The following is a 16,821-nucleotide window of genomic DNA, read 5'->3' as shown; positions in this document are numbered from 1 at the left end:
TTACGACAAACCTATGAGACTATCAGGACAGGTATTTTGATAGATCCATGTTGCAGGTGAGGAAACTGAGGCCTGGGGAAATGACTGGCTCAAAGTCACAAAGACAATCAGTGGCAACTAAGGCTTGAACTCAGAACTCCTAATATTTCCAGTTCCATTTTCCATTCTCTCATTGTTCATTTAACAGATGCTAACTGTGCTTACTAGTCTACACTGTTTTGGTATACGTACATCCATTCTGCTTAAGAATGCCGTACCTGGTAATACCAATATTGCCTTTAAAGGTCAATAGTGAAAAACATCCGTAGTGTCACATCCTGTTTCAAATCCCCAAGGCTGATAGAAGAGAAAAACCAGACTTGACTGGTCTTTGAGATCAGAGGAAGTTTTCTGTGTCACCAAAAGAGATTCAGGAATTATCCACCAGTTACACAAACTTTGTTTGCCTGATATGGGCCTTATCTCCAAAGAAGTCCTGGTCAGTTCCCAGAAGAGTTTACTGGATGGCAGACGCTTACTGTTGCCCCTCTCCATTGCCAGAACATTCCGAAAGTTCAGATTCCCATACAAGCTGTGCAGCAAGGCCCGGCTACTTATTGGCTACTTGGTCACATGCAGGCCTTTTTGGTTCCAAAAGTCCATGACTCTGTGTGCACCTGTTTGTGTCCTCCACTGAGCCCAACACCAGGCCCTCACTCCTTGAAGGAGCTCAGTCAATGATTGTTGGCTTTAGTTGAATAGATTTCTTAGCAAAGAGAAGGTCATTGTTGTTTGTTTATGCTTGGAATATAAAGAATAAAGACAAAAAATATCACGCATAATATATAATATTTCTATTTAAATTTAATATTTGTATTTTCACATTAATATCACTTTAGATCAGTGGTTTATATATTCTACTTTTTCACCTAAGATTAACTTATAAAAAAATCAGTAAAAATTCTTTATAAATTGAATTTATTTAGGTTTTCCATCCCACGAAGACATCATTATTTATTCAACCATTCTGGTGGTGGTTTCCACCTTTTTCTTTATTAAAAATCATTTTCCATGTTGTATACCTTAACTTTACACAATGTTATGTGTCATACATATTTCAACTTTAAAAAACAATAAACAAAAAACCCATTTTAAATGTCATTCTTTGACCTAATTTCTGATAATTTCCTAGGTTAGTTTCCTAGAGACAGGATTACTGAGACAGGGTATAAACACTTTGAAAGCTTGACATGTCCATACATGTTGCCAAATTGCCTTCCAGAAAGGTTATGCCTCTGTACATAGCCAAAAGAAAGAATGCTGTTATTTTAATGCTAGAATTAAATGCTGTTCTTTTTTTTTTTTTTTCCTTTCCAGAGCTGGGATGCAAGGAGGATATTCAAGGAAGCTGAGAAATTCTTTGTGTCTGTTGGCCTTCCCAACATGACTCAAGGATTCTGGGAAAACTCCATGCTAACCGAGCCAGGCGACAGCCGGAAAGTGGTCTGCCACCCCACAGCTTGGGACCTAGGGAAGGGTGACTTCAGGTAGTGAGGACGATCTGTACACAGCTGATACTAAACTGGGAGACAGTGGAGGCAGGGATGACGACGATTCTGGATTTCTTCTCTGCTTGTCTGAGCACAGAAGAGATGTGTGAACTCTCCTTAAATGAGGGCTCAGAAGTCCATGAGAACACATCTGGACTTTTCCAAGGAAAAGGGGATTGTCAGCAGGCCCTAACTTGAGCTTTAGACAGTTTGCCTCACTTGAAATAATATGCACCCCTTAGAGTTGCATGGTCGTGAGTATGGTGGTGTCCCCGTTAGAAAGATTCGGTGCCAAGATTTATGGAAGATGGACGTGTGAATCAGGCATTATTCCTCCCCTCCACGTTTCCCTCTTGTGAGCGAGACAGGACAGATGAATCAATATGCCGGGATAAAAGAGAGAAAGTGGTACGTGTTATAGGAGAACTGCAGAGAACACTCTCTGGGGAATTGGATGAGCACTGACCATGCCTGGAATGTGTGGTAGGCTCAGACAGGGCTTGGGGGGTGGGGGGACATGTGGATTAGGTTTGAAGGTGAGAAGGCTTTGGACAGACAGAGCTGGGAGGACACTGGGCTGGGAGAAAAGCAGCATCAAAATGCAGAGACGCAGGGCCTGCCACTGTGTACTGGAGGCGGCAAGTTAGGCTAGAGTGAAGAAGGCCATGTGAAGAAGGCTCTGGGTGATGTGGCAGAATGTGCCATTGGAGCACGGGCACTCGAATCCGAGCTGTGTCACTTAGTGACGAGGCAGCCTTGGGCAAGGCATTCAACCTTCTTGGGTTTCAGTCTCCTTATCTATAAAGTGGAATGGTAACGCCCAGGTAGCAGGTTGGTGAGTGTCTTAGGCTGGGTTCCCCAGCTTGAGATGAAGGTTCTTGTCCGGGCGCTTCACCGAAGGACAGCCATGAGGCAAAGGGGAGTGAGGGAAGCAGGGGGGAGGGGGAAAGAGTTAAGTAAGGATGTGGTCTCTGCTGGACTCTTGGCCTCAGCCTGATCCCACGGGGCTCTCCGCACCCTGATTTGTACCACGGTTGGTCACTCGTTGAGAAAAGAGGACTGGCCTTTTGTACCCCCACATTAGTCAGTCACTGGCTGAGGACTCCGGAGCATGGGAAGACCTCATCTCCTGGCTGAAGCACCTCTCGTTCAGCCAAAGGCAGCGCAGGAGGAAGCAGCTGCTGGCTTTTCGCAGATATGACTCAGGCAAAACGGGAGATGGGTGGGTCTGCCTGGTCGAGCTGGTCCGGGAGGCCCCAGCGGCATCCCCCAGAGTCAGGTTTGGCAAGGCTTTTCCATAAAGGGTCACACGGTAAATAGTGTAGGCTCTGCAGGTCTCTGTTGTGACTACTTGGTTCTGCCCTTGTGGCATCAAAGCAGCCGTAGATAACACATAAACAAACGGCAGTGGCTGTGTTCCAGTAAAGCCTTATTTATCAAACCGGTTTACTGACTCCAGGACTAGAGTGAGGCTTAAAAATGCCTTAGTAGGGGCGCCTGGGTGGCGCAGTCGGTTAAGTGTCCGGCTTCAGCCAGGTCACGATCTCGCGGTCTGTGAGTTCGAGCCCCGCGTCGGGCTCTGGGCTGATGGCTCAGAGCCTGGAGCCTGTTTCCGATTCTGTGTCTCCCTCTCTCTCTGCCCCTCCCCCGTTCATGCTCTGTCTCTCTCTGTCCCAAAAATAAAAATAAACGTTGAAAAAAAAAATTAAAAAAAAAATGCCTTAGTATATGCGCGTTTCCCAGCACACGCTCTTAGGTACTGAAGACGTTAGGTATATAGCAGCTATTCTCACCGTTGTTTCACAAGAGAATAGAGGAAAAACCGGGTTAGAAAAGCAGGTCACAGTGGGCTGTATTAAGGAGTTTGGGTTTATTCTTGACCAGTGGGGGGGACTTAAAGGGTATTTATCAGGAGGCTGACATGGTCAGAGTGGTAAGAAAATTAATTTGGGAACCTACGGAAGCATGCCCCCTGCATCCCCCCGAATGAGACTGCTCTTGCCGAGTTGGGCAGGACCACTACCTAATTGCCAGATGCAGTCCTGATTTCACTGGGCCGCTGCAGCCATAGGCAATGTCTACAGGTTGTGTTTGAAATGCTGTTCTACATTGGCTTCTGCACTGTCATCCGGAAGGGGACTCCCCGCTCTGTCTTCTCTGAATCAGCTTCCTCTCTCTGCTCTGTACGCACAGGGACCTCCTAGGGCTTGGTTTTTGGCCCTCTTTCCTTGCCGTTCTATACCTGCTTCATGGGCCATTCCATTATGCCCTGTCTTATGTGCTAATAACTCCCAGTTATCAGTTTCCAGCCCCTTCTCCTACTCTTTCTCTATCTTGGCTCTACCAAACTGCTTGCGGTGCCCTGAATGCTACGCTCTTTTCTCAAGGCTTTCTCACTGAGCACTTCCAGGAGTATCAACCTCTTGTCCCTCCCTGCCGTTTGTCTACCTGGCAAACTTCTGCATGTTAATCAAGGTCCAGGTTGCTCACTGCATCCTCAGTTATGACCTTCTTGGTGCTTCTGAGAGACCATGCCTGCATTCACTTATTGCTATGCCCAAGGCTATGCCCTGCTTAGAGTATTTGCCTGAGAGTTTTTGTACCAGAGGTCTCCGCTTATCTTTCTATTAGTCTGTGAGCAACAGGATTCAGCCCTGCTCATGACTTTATATTAAACACCTTGTTCAGTTTCTAGGACACCAGAGGTAGGTCCTCAAGACTCATTGGTGAACAAACCTTGGAAGGATGAACCATGCTACCCAAATCCTCTACTGCTCTACTGTGCTGATTAAATTAAATTCATTGAGATTCTTTTTAATCTTGCCCATGTTTGTGCAGGATCAAGATGTGCACAAAGGTGACGATGGATGACTTCCTGACAGCCCATCACGAGATGGGACACATCCAGTATGACATGGCATATGCCGTGCAACCCTTCCTGCTAAGAAATGGAGCTAATGAGGGGTTCCACGAAGCTGTCGGGGAGATCATGTCACTTTCTGCGGCTACACCCAACCATCTGAAAACCATTGGTCTTCTGTCACCTGGTTTTTCTGAAGACAGTGGTATGGACAGTCTTTTCATGGCTCGTTTCGGGGATTCCTTTGTCTGATGTAGGCAAAGGTATTTATTATCGTATGTGACATATATTTAGTTTTTGCCACATGAAGTATATGACATATATGGGTAACTGGGAATTGCTACTGGTAAAAACATTTTTTAAAGTGTATGTCACAATAAGCCAACTTGTGGTTTTAGATCTTTGAGAACGGCATAAGGTAGGTAACTGAATAAATGGTCTTGGGACTCTGAGAAGCATCTAACAGGGGGAAAAAAAATGCTAAAACAGGCCCACAGAACTGAAATGGCTTATCCAAGGTCACACAACTTATTAGTGTCAGAGTTCTGACTAGATCCCTCTGCTTCTAGGTAAATACTCAAAATGTGAGAGCTGGAACATTCTGAAAACCATTTTGCAGAGGCAGCAAACTGAAGACAAGAGAGGGAAAGTAACTAGCCCAAGGTCAAAAAGCAATATAGCAGAACCAGAACCAGAGCCCTAATCTAAAGCTTTTCCCATAATACTCTACAAAACAGAGTGTGACCTGAAATTTGAGAGCTCTTAGAGAACAGGTGGTGGCATATCGAGATTGGGGGGACTGAAAAGTTTTGTTTCTCTAGCTGAGCACGAATCTGTCCCTGTAACATCCTCTCAGATCCACGCTATCCTTTGACATCTTTGCCCAAGGCAGCCTGTTTCTCTCTGGATGGGTGGGACTTGATGGCACATGACGAATATTCGTGAGATCCAGATTCTCCAGTAAAGATGCCAGGGCTTTCGATCCTTCCTCGTAAAAGGAGGATACTTAGAGCCAAATACATTCTCTTCTGTAGATTTCTCTGCCCTCATGTTAGCTATTTGGTTCACAACATCAGCTCCACTGGCTGGAACGTTTGGTCAATGAGGTCAAGGTCCTGAGCTCCATCCTTGTGGGGGCAATTCGCTGTGCCTTGGTTTCTGGCTCCAGACTTTGGTGATCTCATGAGGGCTTGGGCGGTCAGTGTCTGAAAAAATTACTGTAAGCACCGACCCAGTGGGTAATAGACAAGTAGCAGCATCCTCCCACGAGGGGAGGAAGCTCACGGCAACCACACCTGTTGCCTAATTTTAAAATAGAATTAGTAAGTCAATTAACAGACAATTATTTGTTTTTATCATTTTTAAAATATTCTCTGACAGCAGGCGAAGACGACTGAATCACTAAGATTTGTACTAGATACAGTTAAGCCACTGGCTTGAAAAACTCTTCCTTCCTTTGGCTCTGCCCCTGATCTGTGAATGATGTTAAATAAATTCCTTCATTACTTTTCTCCCTCCGTCCTTCCCTTTTTCTCACCTCCTTTCTTCTTCCAAAAATATTTACTGAGTATACCATGTGCAAGGCATTTTTCTCAACACTAGAGATACAGTGGTGTGCCAAGTAGATACTATCCCCCTGCTTGCATTTCACTGAGCTTCATTTGTACACTAGGGACGAGCTCTACTGCTTTTTTTACATCACTGAATAAAGGATAAATGAGATCACATAATTTGTTAAAGCATTTTGAACTGAGGTAAAGAAGATGTCAGTGCATTTAATGTGTACTGTACTTCTGATTATCGAGTGGATAGTTTCTTCTAGGGAGGTTCTTTTTTGTTTGCTTTTTTCTCCCCTGGTTTACTGGCTTTTGGCCACATCTGTTTAATATTTGTTTATTTAACAAAGACTCAGAGAGGGTATCATGTAGGAGACACTAGGCTAGGGATACAGTCTTGAATGAGACATTAACAGTCACTGCCTTCATGGAGCTTAGATGACAGTAGATGAAATAGCCCTACTTAGCTCTGATAAGAGGTATTTAAGGAAGGCAATTGACACTAATGAAAAAATGAGGATTACAGGTTGCTTGCGGATTCTTCTTACCTGTTCTGTCCAAGTCTTCACCCTCTTCCAAGTTCCTTAGCTGAGAAAATGAATGTAGGGGCCCCTGGGTGGCTCAGTCAGTTAAGCGTCTGACTTTGGCTCAGGTCATGATCTCACAGTTTATGGGTTTGAGCCTTGTATTGGGCTCTGTGCTGACAGCTCAGAGCCTAGAGCCTGCTTCGGATTCTGTGTCTCCCTCTCTCTCTCTGCCTCTCCCCCACTTGCACTCTCTCTCTCTCTCTCTCTGTCAAAACTAAACATTAAAAAAAGAAAGTGAATATATACATATTATCATGTCCACTGTCAATATTTCTCACATCATCCTTACTGTAAGTATATCTTGAGGAATAATATCTTGAGACTGGGAAATTAACACAAAATACCACTGTCGTCCTCATGTTAATATTTATCCTTTTCCATTTTACTTTCAGAAACAGAAATAAACTTCCTACTCAAACAAGCACTTACAATTGTTGGAACGCTACCGTTTACTTATATGTTAGAAAAGTGGAGGTGGATGGTCTTTAAGGGTGAAATTCCCAAGGAGCAGTGGATGCAAAAGTGGTGGGAGATGAAGTAAGTCAATGAATATGGAATCGTAAGATGGTTTCTCATGAGTTTGCCACTTATCTAAAAGCATTTGACTGGTCTGTATACACACACACACACACACACACACACACACACTGCCTCCTTTTTATTTTTTATTTTTAAATGTTTATTATTTTTGAGAGAGAGAGAGCGCGAGTGAGTGGGGAGGGGCAGAGAGAGGGGCAGGGGGACAGAGGATCCGAAGTGGGCTCTGCGCTGACAGCAGCCAGCCCGATGAGGGGCTCAAACTCACAAAATGTGAGATTAATACCTGAGCCAAAGTTGGACGTTCAACCAACTGAGCCACCCAGGAGCCCCTCCTTTTTATTTTTTAAGTCCCCATTTGGGTGCTTTCTCCTCAGATAACATTTCCTTGGCTCTGCCCTCCCCCAAGCAGGATCAGGTGACACAACTTCTCATGCTGTATCTTCTTAAGTGCTGGGTCACCCATTAAACTGTGCTATTTTAGGCAAAGCACTGGAGATCCAATGCTGATCATTTCACACGTTCTCCTTGACTTCAAAGAACTTTTTTTTACTCTATAGAGGGATGTGGAAAATGAAACCATGGCAACATGGGTGTAGGGGGATCCATGAGCATCCAAGGCAAGATCCAGAGGCCAATCTGGTGGGTCAGATGGGGAGAGGCATCCAAGTTGAGCTTTGAAAAGGAGGCGAGAGTCAACCAGGTGTATGTGGAAGGAACAGAGAGAATTCCAGGCCAGCAAGAGCCTGGCACTTTTGGGCAACAGATAGTGGTCCCTTTTCAATAGTTTTAGCACTACATTCTTCATCACTGTAGCCCAAGTCCCTTGCACGGTGCCTGGGACACACAGGTATGAGCTAATGGGTTTGGGATGAAAGAATTACAAAAGAGGACAGATGTCAAGGAAGGAAGGAAGGAAGCAAGCAAGGAAGAAGGAAGGAAGGGAAAGAGTCTTCTCCCCAGTCTCTATTAGTCAGACTCCTGTCCATTATTTTGCTTTGTTTTATTTGTCTTTAAAACAATATTTTAAAGCAATCTCTACTCCCAATGTGGGGCTCAAACTCATGACCCCAAGATCAAGAGTCAGATGCTCTACCAACTGAACCATCCAGATGCCCCCTTATTTTTCCTTCTTGTGGTGAAGATCTACCTATATAACACTCAGTCCCATACCCATAAGCTTCAGTCAGTGGCACTCTTCTGCCAAGATTCTCTGTGAACATAAATCCTACTTGGGAGGAAAGGAGGCAGCAGTGATAATAACTGTTTCTAGCATTTGGGTGTTACCGAAATTGTGTCTGTAATCATCCCACAATCAGAAAGGACAAATGTATTAAGATTAAATAATGCCAAACACATGGTTTCCCTACCTTTTTCCTGATTGAATTGCTTTTGATCCCTCTTAAAGGTTTATTTTGAAAGATAAATGGAACCAGAATCTTAAACTCCTTCATTATGCACTAATTACTCCACTAATTCAACAAATATACACGCACTTTTTCCTTAGCATTAGGCACCATGTTTGACACTGGAGCCAGAATAGATAACTGAGACAGCCCCGCGCTCTAGGAGCTCAAGTCTCTAGGGCAAGAAGGAGCTGTATGTGAATAATGATAAAACAGAGAGCGAAATGTCGAAGGAGCACAGCTAGAGAAGGCTAAGGGAGCTGGAGGGGGTTCACTGTGCTGGCAGGTGGGTGCGATCAGGAGCAGGCGTTCGAGCTAGAAGAAGAGGGGGCGTTCGAGCTAGCCTTGAAGAATAACTAAGATGTCAATTTTACAAAATTCTGTTTCCCAAGGACACATAAAATGTGGTGCCAAAGAGGGATTATTAAGACTTTCGCTGTACATTTTTGGCCATGCAATGCACTTTACTAAATTGGTGTTTTGAAGATGCAGATCTTTTCCAGTGGTATACCCTGGATGGATGGATTAAAACAAAGGAAGAAATAACCACATAAGGGCTTTATTCTGTAATTTTTTAGACTGTTTCCGTTTCACCCGGCAACCAATTCCAGTATAAATACTACTGGCTGCTGAAATCACACTGACTGCATCCAACTGTACCTTCTCGTGATGAGTGACCCACGGCTAATCTATCTGTTTTTTACCCCAAAGGCGAGAGATAGTCGGGGTGGTGGAGCCTGTGCCCCATGATGAAACATACTGTGACCCTGCATCTCTGTTCCATGTTGCTAATGATTACTCATTCATCAGGTAAATGACAGTTTTCTTCTGACTGTTTAACTTCCAGGGTTTGTGGACAGCTGTGCTAATGGCAAAGAAACAGGGACCTCTGAAGTATGACTCTTTCTACCTACCTTCCCCCTAGAACCTCAAAACAGATCATCAGTTTCAATTCAATTTAATGCAATATGATTTATTGGGTCCAATAAAACTTGTGTGAGATCTTTTCTCCACCATGAAGGAATTTATAGTATCCTTGGGGGAAATAAAATTATCTTTGTTTGTCTTCTTGTTGCTGGCAGTGTTCAGGGTGATTGCAATAGAGTATTTTTAATGTGAAGTCTAAAAACCTATGTTCTTCACCTATAAGCCCCAGATCTTGAATTTGCTGAACGTCAGTTTCTTCATTTGGAAGGTGGAAATAATATTATTGACTTGCCATAAGGATTGCTTGGCATTATTTATATGAAAGGGCCATCAATATGTAAAACACGATACAAATGTGAGCTGACATTTAACAAAATAATACTGCCTTTTAAATCAGCTGATACCTAAATACAGGTAGGTTATGATGAGTCTGTAGGGTTCATATTTGAGTCTTTCTGGAGAAAGAGGTTGGACCAGTATCTCTTTGGTTAATAGACCCTCAGAATTTCAATATATGCCCTGATCTATGAATCTAGCGAAGGGACTAAACACAGGACTGCTCTCTTGTGTCTTTGTCTACTTTACAGATACTACACAAGGACCATTTATCAATTCCAGTTTCAAGAAGCCCTTTGCCGAATAGCTAAACATGAAGGTCCCCTGCACAAATGTGATATCTCAAATTCCAGTGAAGCCGGGAAGAAGCTGCTGTAAGAAATACTGCAAAATGCTCCCCAATATTACTCACTTTCATGCCTATGTTTGAATTTGATTTCCTTGTTCTAAAAAGAAAATGTTTGGCCTCAAAATGTCCTCATCCACAAATTAAATGTTTCTTTTATGGTCACACAGGAACCTAGGCCTTGTGATGGTTGGACAGTCTACCTCCTCTCTCCACATCATACCTCCAGAGCCCCCTTTGTATTAATTGGAAGGAAAGACATCGAAGGATGAATACATCCGTTAACCCACCTTATTTTCTTACCAGCCAGGAGCAAACTTGGCCAAGCCAAAGAGGAGAAATGATAGATCATAGTGTAAATATGTGTACATCTGAAATCCCTCTAAAATCCCTGAACCCACCCTCTTCTTTTTTCATGTAGCCAAATGCTGACCCTTGGAAAATCAAAGCCCTGGACCTTAGCATTGGAACATGTTGTAGGAGAAAAGAATATGAATGTAACACCACTGCTCAAGTACTTTGAGCCCTTGTTTACCTGGCTGAAAGAGCAGAACAGGAATTCTTTTGTGGGATGGAACACTGACTGGCGTCCATGTGAGTACATCGAGTTGACGCATTGCAAATGACTCCCTTTCTGCTTCTCCCCTAGTCTCCTCTGGCCCATCTCATGGGGCTACGACACAGCTGAGTATGTCTTCCCTCTGTGTAGACCCTGCTTCTGACCGTGCTGTGGTGGCAGCTGCCATTTTATTGGGGAGGAAACACATTTGTTGAGCACCTACTATGTATGTGGCATGATGAAAACTACACACGCCGCGCACACACACGCACACACACACACACACACATACACATTTTCTCTCTTTCTCTTTTTTTATACTATTCTTCCTTTCTGATCTTATATTCTAATAAATTTTGCCTCCTGCTCATTTTGTGTCCACTGTTCATTCTTCGAAGCGGCGAGACAATGATCCTGGGTATTGTAAAAAATCCTGCAGCAGCAAGATGGGCTAGGTCTTGGGAATAGTTTTTCCACTGGAAAGTTACTTCTCTCTCTTTCTCTTTCAAGTCTGCTTCATTAGCCCCATATTTAAAATAAAAGAGTATGGGGGCGCCTGGATGGCGCAGTCGGTTAAGCGTCCGACTTCAGCCAGGTCACGATCTCGCGGTCCGTGAGTTCGAGCCCCGCGTCGGGCTCTGGGCTGAGGGCTCAGAGCCTGGAGCCTGTTTCCGATTCTGTGTCTCCCTCTCTCTCTGCCCCTCCCCCGTTCATGCTCTGTCTCTCTCTGTCCCAAAAATAAATAAAAAACGTTGAAAAAAAAATTTAAAATAAAAGAGTATGACTGTCCCCAACCCACTGCAGTTGAATCCTGCTCTTAAAAGGCAAATATTTTTTAAATCAATTTTAATGTTATTATCTCTTCTTTCTAGCAGTTACTTTCATATTTCTGAACCTTTTGTTTATATTATTTCTTCACTGGTCAGTTTTAGATGTGCCCTTCTGCCTGCTCTTCACCCCCCTTCCTCATTTTCCCAGTAAAAGTTTTAATAATGGTTTTACAAGAAACTCTCAGTATTTGTATCATAATGCCCGAAGAACCAAGTAATACGCTATTTTAAATCCTGTCTTAGGTGACTTTTTGTTTGTCCTGGAGGTTCTACCGCCTTATTTGCTTCATGTCTAATTTGCTATCAACGTTGCATTTCTCTTTTCCAGGGAGTCCAACATGCCTGTTCTGTTCAGTCCCATTGGTTCCCTCAAGACTCTCCTCTCAGAGTCCTACGTTCTTCTCTCTCAGTCGGGACCACGGTTTCACCCCGAGTCATCCGTCTTTTCGCTGCTTTCGTGGGTTGAATCCACTGCTTCCTGGATTCCCTGTCTTCTTTCTTGGATCTCCTCTTGTTGGGCTGCAGCAAGAGCTTCCAAGTGCCTTTCTAAGCAAGAGCACATGGGATGGGATGATCCGCTGTGCCCCAACGTGGCTTTAACTGTGCCTCCACTTCCATTGCCCTTGTTTTCAGTCTGATCTCTTGTTCCCACCCCTGAGCCTCTCCGTGATTCTCTGGGACTTTGTGGCTCTGTACTGCCTCTGCGTACACATTAGGCCCTGGCTTCCTGACCCTTGAGAAAGCACTTAACACTCCTCCATGACTTCTCGTTTTCCAAAAGTGTATTTACACCTGTTAAAAAAATTCCCTTACTGTCACTTTAGTGGAATCTTGGGAGGGGAAGGAAATAAATGCACGTGGTCAATCTGTCATCTGTAACCAACTGTCTATGATTTCGCTTTAATCAGATGCTGACCAAAGCATTAAAGTGAGGATAAGCCTAAAATCAGCTCTTGGAGACGAAGCAGTGAGTATTCTGGACAGTGTGTCCATTACTTCTTAACGCACTCCTTTAAATGGGGCCAATAAGCCCCTTCCCTGTGGTCTAAAAGAAGACAGGCCACATGTTTCTCTTAAAAACTATAAGCTCCAGTTTCTGGATTTCGGCTCTCGGTGTTGTTTTTTGTTTTTGTTGTTGTTTTAGTAACACAGTCCTTATTGGATTGATCATGTCTACTTTTTCCTGGTTATTTTCAAGGTGTTATGAAGATCAATGAGAAAACATCCAATCTTAAATATCAAATGTCCACCCTCTTAATTCACTCTTATCACCATTACTTGTATTTGAGGAAGAGGACAAGGTTATATTTTAAGAGATTGTTTTTAGAAGTAGTGTACATAGTTTTGCTTTGTTCTGTTTTAGTTAATCATCCGTATTCTGGAAGCTTGTTAATAATGCAGAATCTGGGGCACCTGGGTGGCTCAGTTGGTTAAGCGTCCGACTCTTGATTTCAGTTCAGGTCATGATCTCACAGGTCAGGCCCTGTGCTGACAGTGTGGAGACTCCTTGGGGTTCTCCCCTCCCTGCTCCCGCACTCTGTCTCTCTCTCCCTCTCCCTCTCCCTCTCCCTCTGCCACTCCCCTGCTCATGCGTGCACTCTCTCTCTTTCTCTCTCAAAATAAGTAAATAAACATTTTTTAAAAATGCAGAATCTTAGGCTCAAACCTTGGACCTTCTTAATCCAAATCTGCATTTTCACAAGCCCCCACATGGTTTGTATACATAAGACTGGGACGCTCTGATTTATAACACAGTTTCTCAAACCCGGCTGCACACTGGAGTCATACAGGATGTTCAAAAAATATTAAAGCTCGAGTCCCACTCCCAGAGACTCTGACTTAATGGTTCTGGGGCGTAGCATCAAGGGGTGGACATCAAGCATTTTAAAAGCCCCCGACGTGATTCTAATTACAGCCAAAGTTGAGAACAAGTGATGTAGAGCTGCATTTGGGGACAAGCGAGATGTTTGACGGAAAGCCAAATTACTTATGCCTGCGCGCAAATTCCTTTCAGCGGCTCTTGGTCGGCTGAGCACCTGTCTCAGAGTCAGTCTGAGGAAGCGGTGGCTTTGACTGGGAAAAAGGAGAGGAGAGGGTAGTCCCAGGCGGATGGGGAGCACGGGAGGCCGTGCAGGATGAGGGGATGGCCGGGGACTGCTGGATGGAGCAGTCCAGGGCGCTGTAGAAAACTGTGACTTGCATTGGACATATCTCATAGAGATTGCATTTCTACCCCCCTTACTTTGCCTGACAAATTAAATACTGCGCAAGGCTCCCCGGTAGTTGCAGGGTAATTTTCATGGATAAACAAGACATCTAAATACAAATAACACAGGAGTAAAAAATCAATCTTTAAGAAAGAATCAAAATAGAGGTGCACCACTTCCCGAACTTTAAATGTTCAAATTCCTATTCCTCAGCCATTGTTGACTATCAATGGGATTATTTCTCTGTCATCTTTTTAGTAGCTCTTCCTTGGCCTAATACATTTTAATTACTTATCTTTTTAATATGTTTGGTTTTTTAAAAAAAATTTTGAGAGAAAGAGGGTGTAATTGAGCAAGGGGCAGGGGGGTCAGAGGGAGAGAAGTGGGGCTCACCCGAGGCAGGGCTCCAGCTCACCCAAAGTGGGGCTCGAGCTCACAAACCACAAGATCATGACCTAAGCCGAAGTCAGATGCTTAACCGACTGAGCCACCCAGGTGCCCTAATAACTTGAAAGGATCCAGGAAATCAGGATCCTTTTCAGTTACCGTATCTTCTTGGCGTTTGTCCCCATGTTCTCTTTCCATGCAGTGAGGGATTGGTAAATGGTCTTCAGAGGGATTGATGGTGTGACGTTGTGAGGCCGGTTCACTGAGAACCAGGCTGCTTTGATGAACCCAGCCCCACACTTGAGCACACCTGCATATCAGGGCCGGAATATCAGCCCAGTTCAAGTGGTTGCAAGGACAAGTCCAACTGGATCCTTGGCATTGAGAACTCAGCCTTTAATTTTTTTTTAATATGGCAATAGTAACCAGAATATTAATTATTCTGTACCGCTATAATAATGTTGATAACATCATCATTACTTTCTTTTAATGGCTATTTATGTTTGAGGGAGAGACACACACAGTGAGAGCAGGGGAGGGGCAGAGAGAGAGGGAGACACACAATCTGAGGCAGGCTCCAGGCCCTGAGCCGTCAGCACAGAGCCTGATGCGGGGCTCGAACTCACAGACCGTGAGATCATGACCTGAGCTGAAGTCAGACGCTTAACCGACCGAACCACCCAGGCGCCCCACATTATCATTACTATTAAAGCAGCTTTTCTACCTGAGTGGCATGAAGCTGAAGTTAATGTAACAGTTCTTTTGTGAAAGTTGTCATTGTTTTTTTCTAAAAGGGAAGGAAAAGAGGCAAAATTTGTGCCATTCATTGATATCTACTGCCAGCTACTGGAGGAAAGAGTGAATGCTTTTTTTTTTTTTCTTTTTCTCAGCGAATTTTCGTGGACTATGTAAATACACCAGCTCTTTGTTTGGCAGTGAAAAACAAGAACAAATTACCTTGTGTGCAAGAGTAATTTTTTTCCTTTAAATTTCAAGTTTCTTTTTCTTTTATACTTGTGCATATCCGAGAACTTACTATAAAAATAGTAAAAGCTCTGCATATTTTTCGGCAATATGTGGGCATTTTTTCTTTTTCCTTTTTTAAAGTGTTTATTTATTTATTTTGAGAGAGGGAGGGAAGAAGAGAGAGAGAGAGAGAGAGAGAGAGAGAGAGAGAGAGAGAGAGAGAATCCCAAGCAGACTCCATGCTTCACAGAGCCCAACACAGGGTTTGATCCCACGAACCCTGGGATCATGACCTGAGCCAAAATCAAGATTTGGACGCTTAACCGACTGAGCCACCCAGGTGCCCAATATTTTTTCTCTTTTAAATTTATTTTTTTATTTCTTTAAAAAAACTTTAAAAAAAATTTTAAGTTTATTTATTTTGAGAGAGCACGAGGAGGGGAGGGGCAGAGAGAGAGGGAGGGAGAGAGAATCCCAAGCGGGCTCGGCAGCTGTTAGCGTAGAGCACGGGTTGGGGCTGGACCCACGAACCACGCGATCATGACCTGAGCTGAAGTTAAGAGTCAGACGCTTAACCGACTGTGCCATCCAGGTGCCCCAAATTTATTTTTTATTTCAGGTATAATTAACATACAGTGTTATATTAGTTTCAGGTGTACAATACATGGATATTTATCAAAGCCCCCAACTCTCATGACTCCCATCTATAAACCTGCCCTCAGGATGTTTATTTCAGCTTCTATCAAACTGAAGTAAAAGGATCCATGAACGTAGTCCTTGAAGCACGCGGGCACCAGACCAGCAACATTAGCAGAACCTGGGAGCTTGTTAGAGATGCAAATTCGTGGGTCTCCTCCCGGACTTTCTGAAGTAGAAACCCAGAGGGCAGGGCCCACTATTCGGTGGTTTAAGTAGTTTTCAGTGGTTTCACAAGCCTTCCAGGTGGTGCCGGTGCACACACAAGTTCAAGGTCACTGGCTTAATGAATAGCAAGATTCTCTGGAGTGGTAGAAAATTTAAAAATAATGCTTTTGGGGGTGCCTGGGTGGCTTAGTCGGTTAAGCGTCCGACTTGGCTCGGTTCATGATCTCGCGGTTCGTGAGTTCGAGCCTCGCATCGGGCTCTGTGCTGACAGCTCAGAGCCTGGATGGAGCCTGCTTTGGATTCTGTGTCTCCCTCTCTCTCTTCTCCTCCCCCACTCACGTTCTGTCTCTCAAAAGTAAATAAACATTAAAAAAATCTTAAAAATAATGCTTCTGGAATGTCAAGTTTTGAATGTATCCTATGATCCCTACTGAGCAGTGTTTTTTTTTTTTTTAATTTGCAGTATGAATGGAATGACAATGAAATGTACTTGTTCCGGTCATCTGTTGCATACGCCATGAGAGAATATTTTTCCAAAGTCAAAAACCAGACGATTCCTTTTGTGTGAGTTGATTTGCTGTGCTCTCAAGTTACTCCAGTACTTGTCTTTCTCTTGGGTCTGAGATGATATTATGCTTAAACCTTCATTCAAGTAAAATTAATAACTAACAACTTTGCAACTTCTCCGATGTCCTGGAATTTGGGCCACTCTATTCAGGGATGATTGTGACTTACTTGACTTACAGATCGCAAGTGCACTGTTCTCTTTCCTCCCCCCCTCCCTTGCTCTCTCCACCTTTCCTTTCCCTTTCCGTTCACCAAACGGTCCCTCCACCCTCAGCACTGAAAGAAAGGTGGACATCTCTACTTTCATTGAACTTGGATTCTAACGCTTATGTTTTCTGTGTGTGTTAAACAATCAGC

The 16,821-nt window shown here is 43.8% G+C and overlaps 1 protein-coding gene across 1 annotated transcript in view; it reads left to right on the top strand.

The window, feature by feature from the left end:
* The window catches only part of ACE2 (angiotensin I converting enzyme 2), a 41,126-nt gene that overhangs the window by 18,647 nt on the left and 5,658 nt on the right, over positions 1-16,821 (top strand). The window contains exons 9-16 of the mRNA XM_030304979.1: positions 1,357-1,526; positions 4,368-4,594; positions 6,925-7,069; positions 9,187-9,285; positions 9,990-10,112; positions 10,506-10,678; positions 12,382-12,440; positions 16,361-16,461. Coding sequence (XP_030160839.1) covers positions 1,357-1,526; positions 4,368-4,594; positions 6,925-7,069; positions 9,187-9,285; positions 9,990-10,112; positions 10,506-10,678; positions 12,382-12,440; positions 16,361-16,461 — 1,097 coding nt within the window. The remainder of the gene's footprint in view (positions 1-1,356; positions 1,527-4,367; positions 4,595-6,924; positions 7,070-9,186; positions 9,286-9,989; positions 10,113-10,505; positions 10,679-12,381; positions 12,441-16,360; positions 16,462-16,821) is intronic.

Source organism: Lynx canadensis, chromosome X (assembly GCF_007474595.2).
Source record: "Lynx canadensis isolate LIC74 chromosome X, mLynCan4.pri.v2, whole genome shotgun sequence".
NCBI lineage: Eukaryota > Metazoa > Chordata > Mammalia > Carnivora > Felidae > Lynx > Lynx canadensis.
The sequence above is the reverse complement of the archived record's forward strand: the minus strand, read 5'-3'. Positions and strand labels throughout refer to the sequence as shown.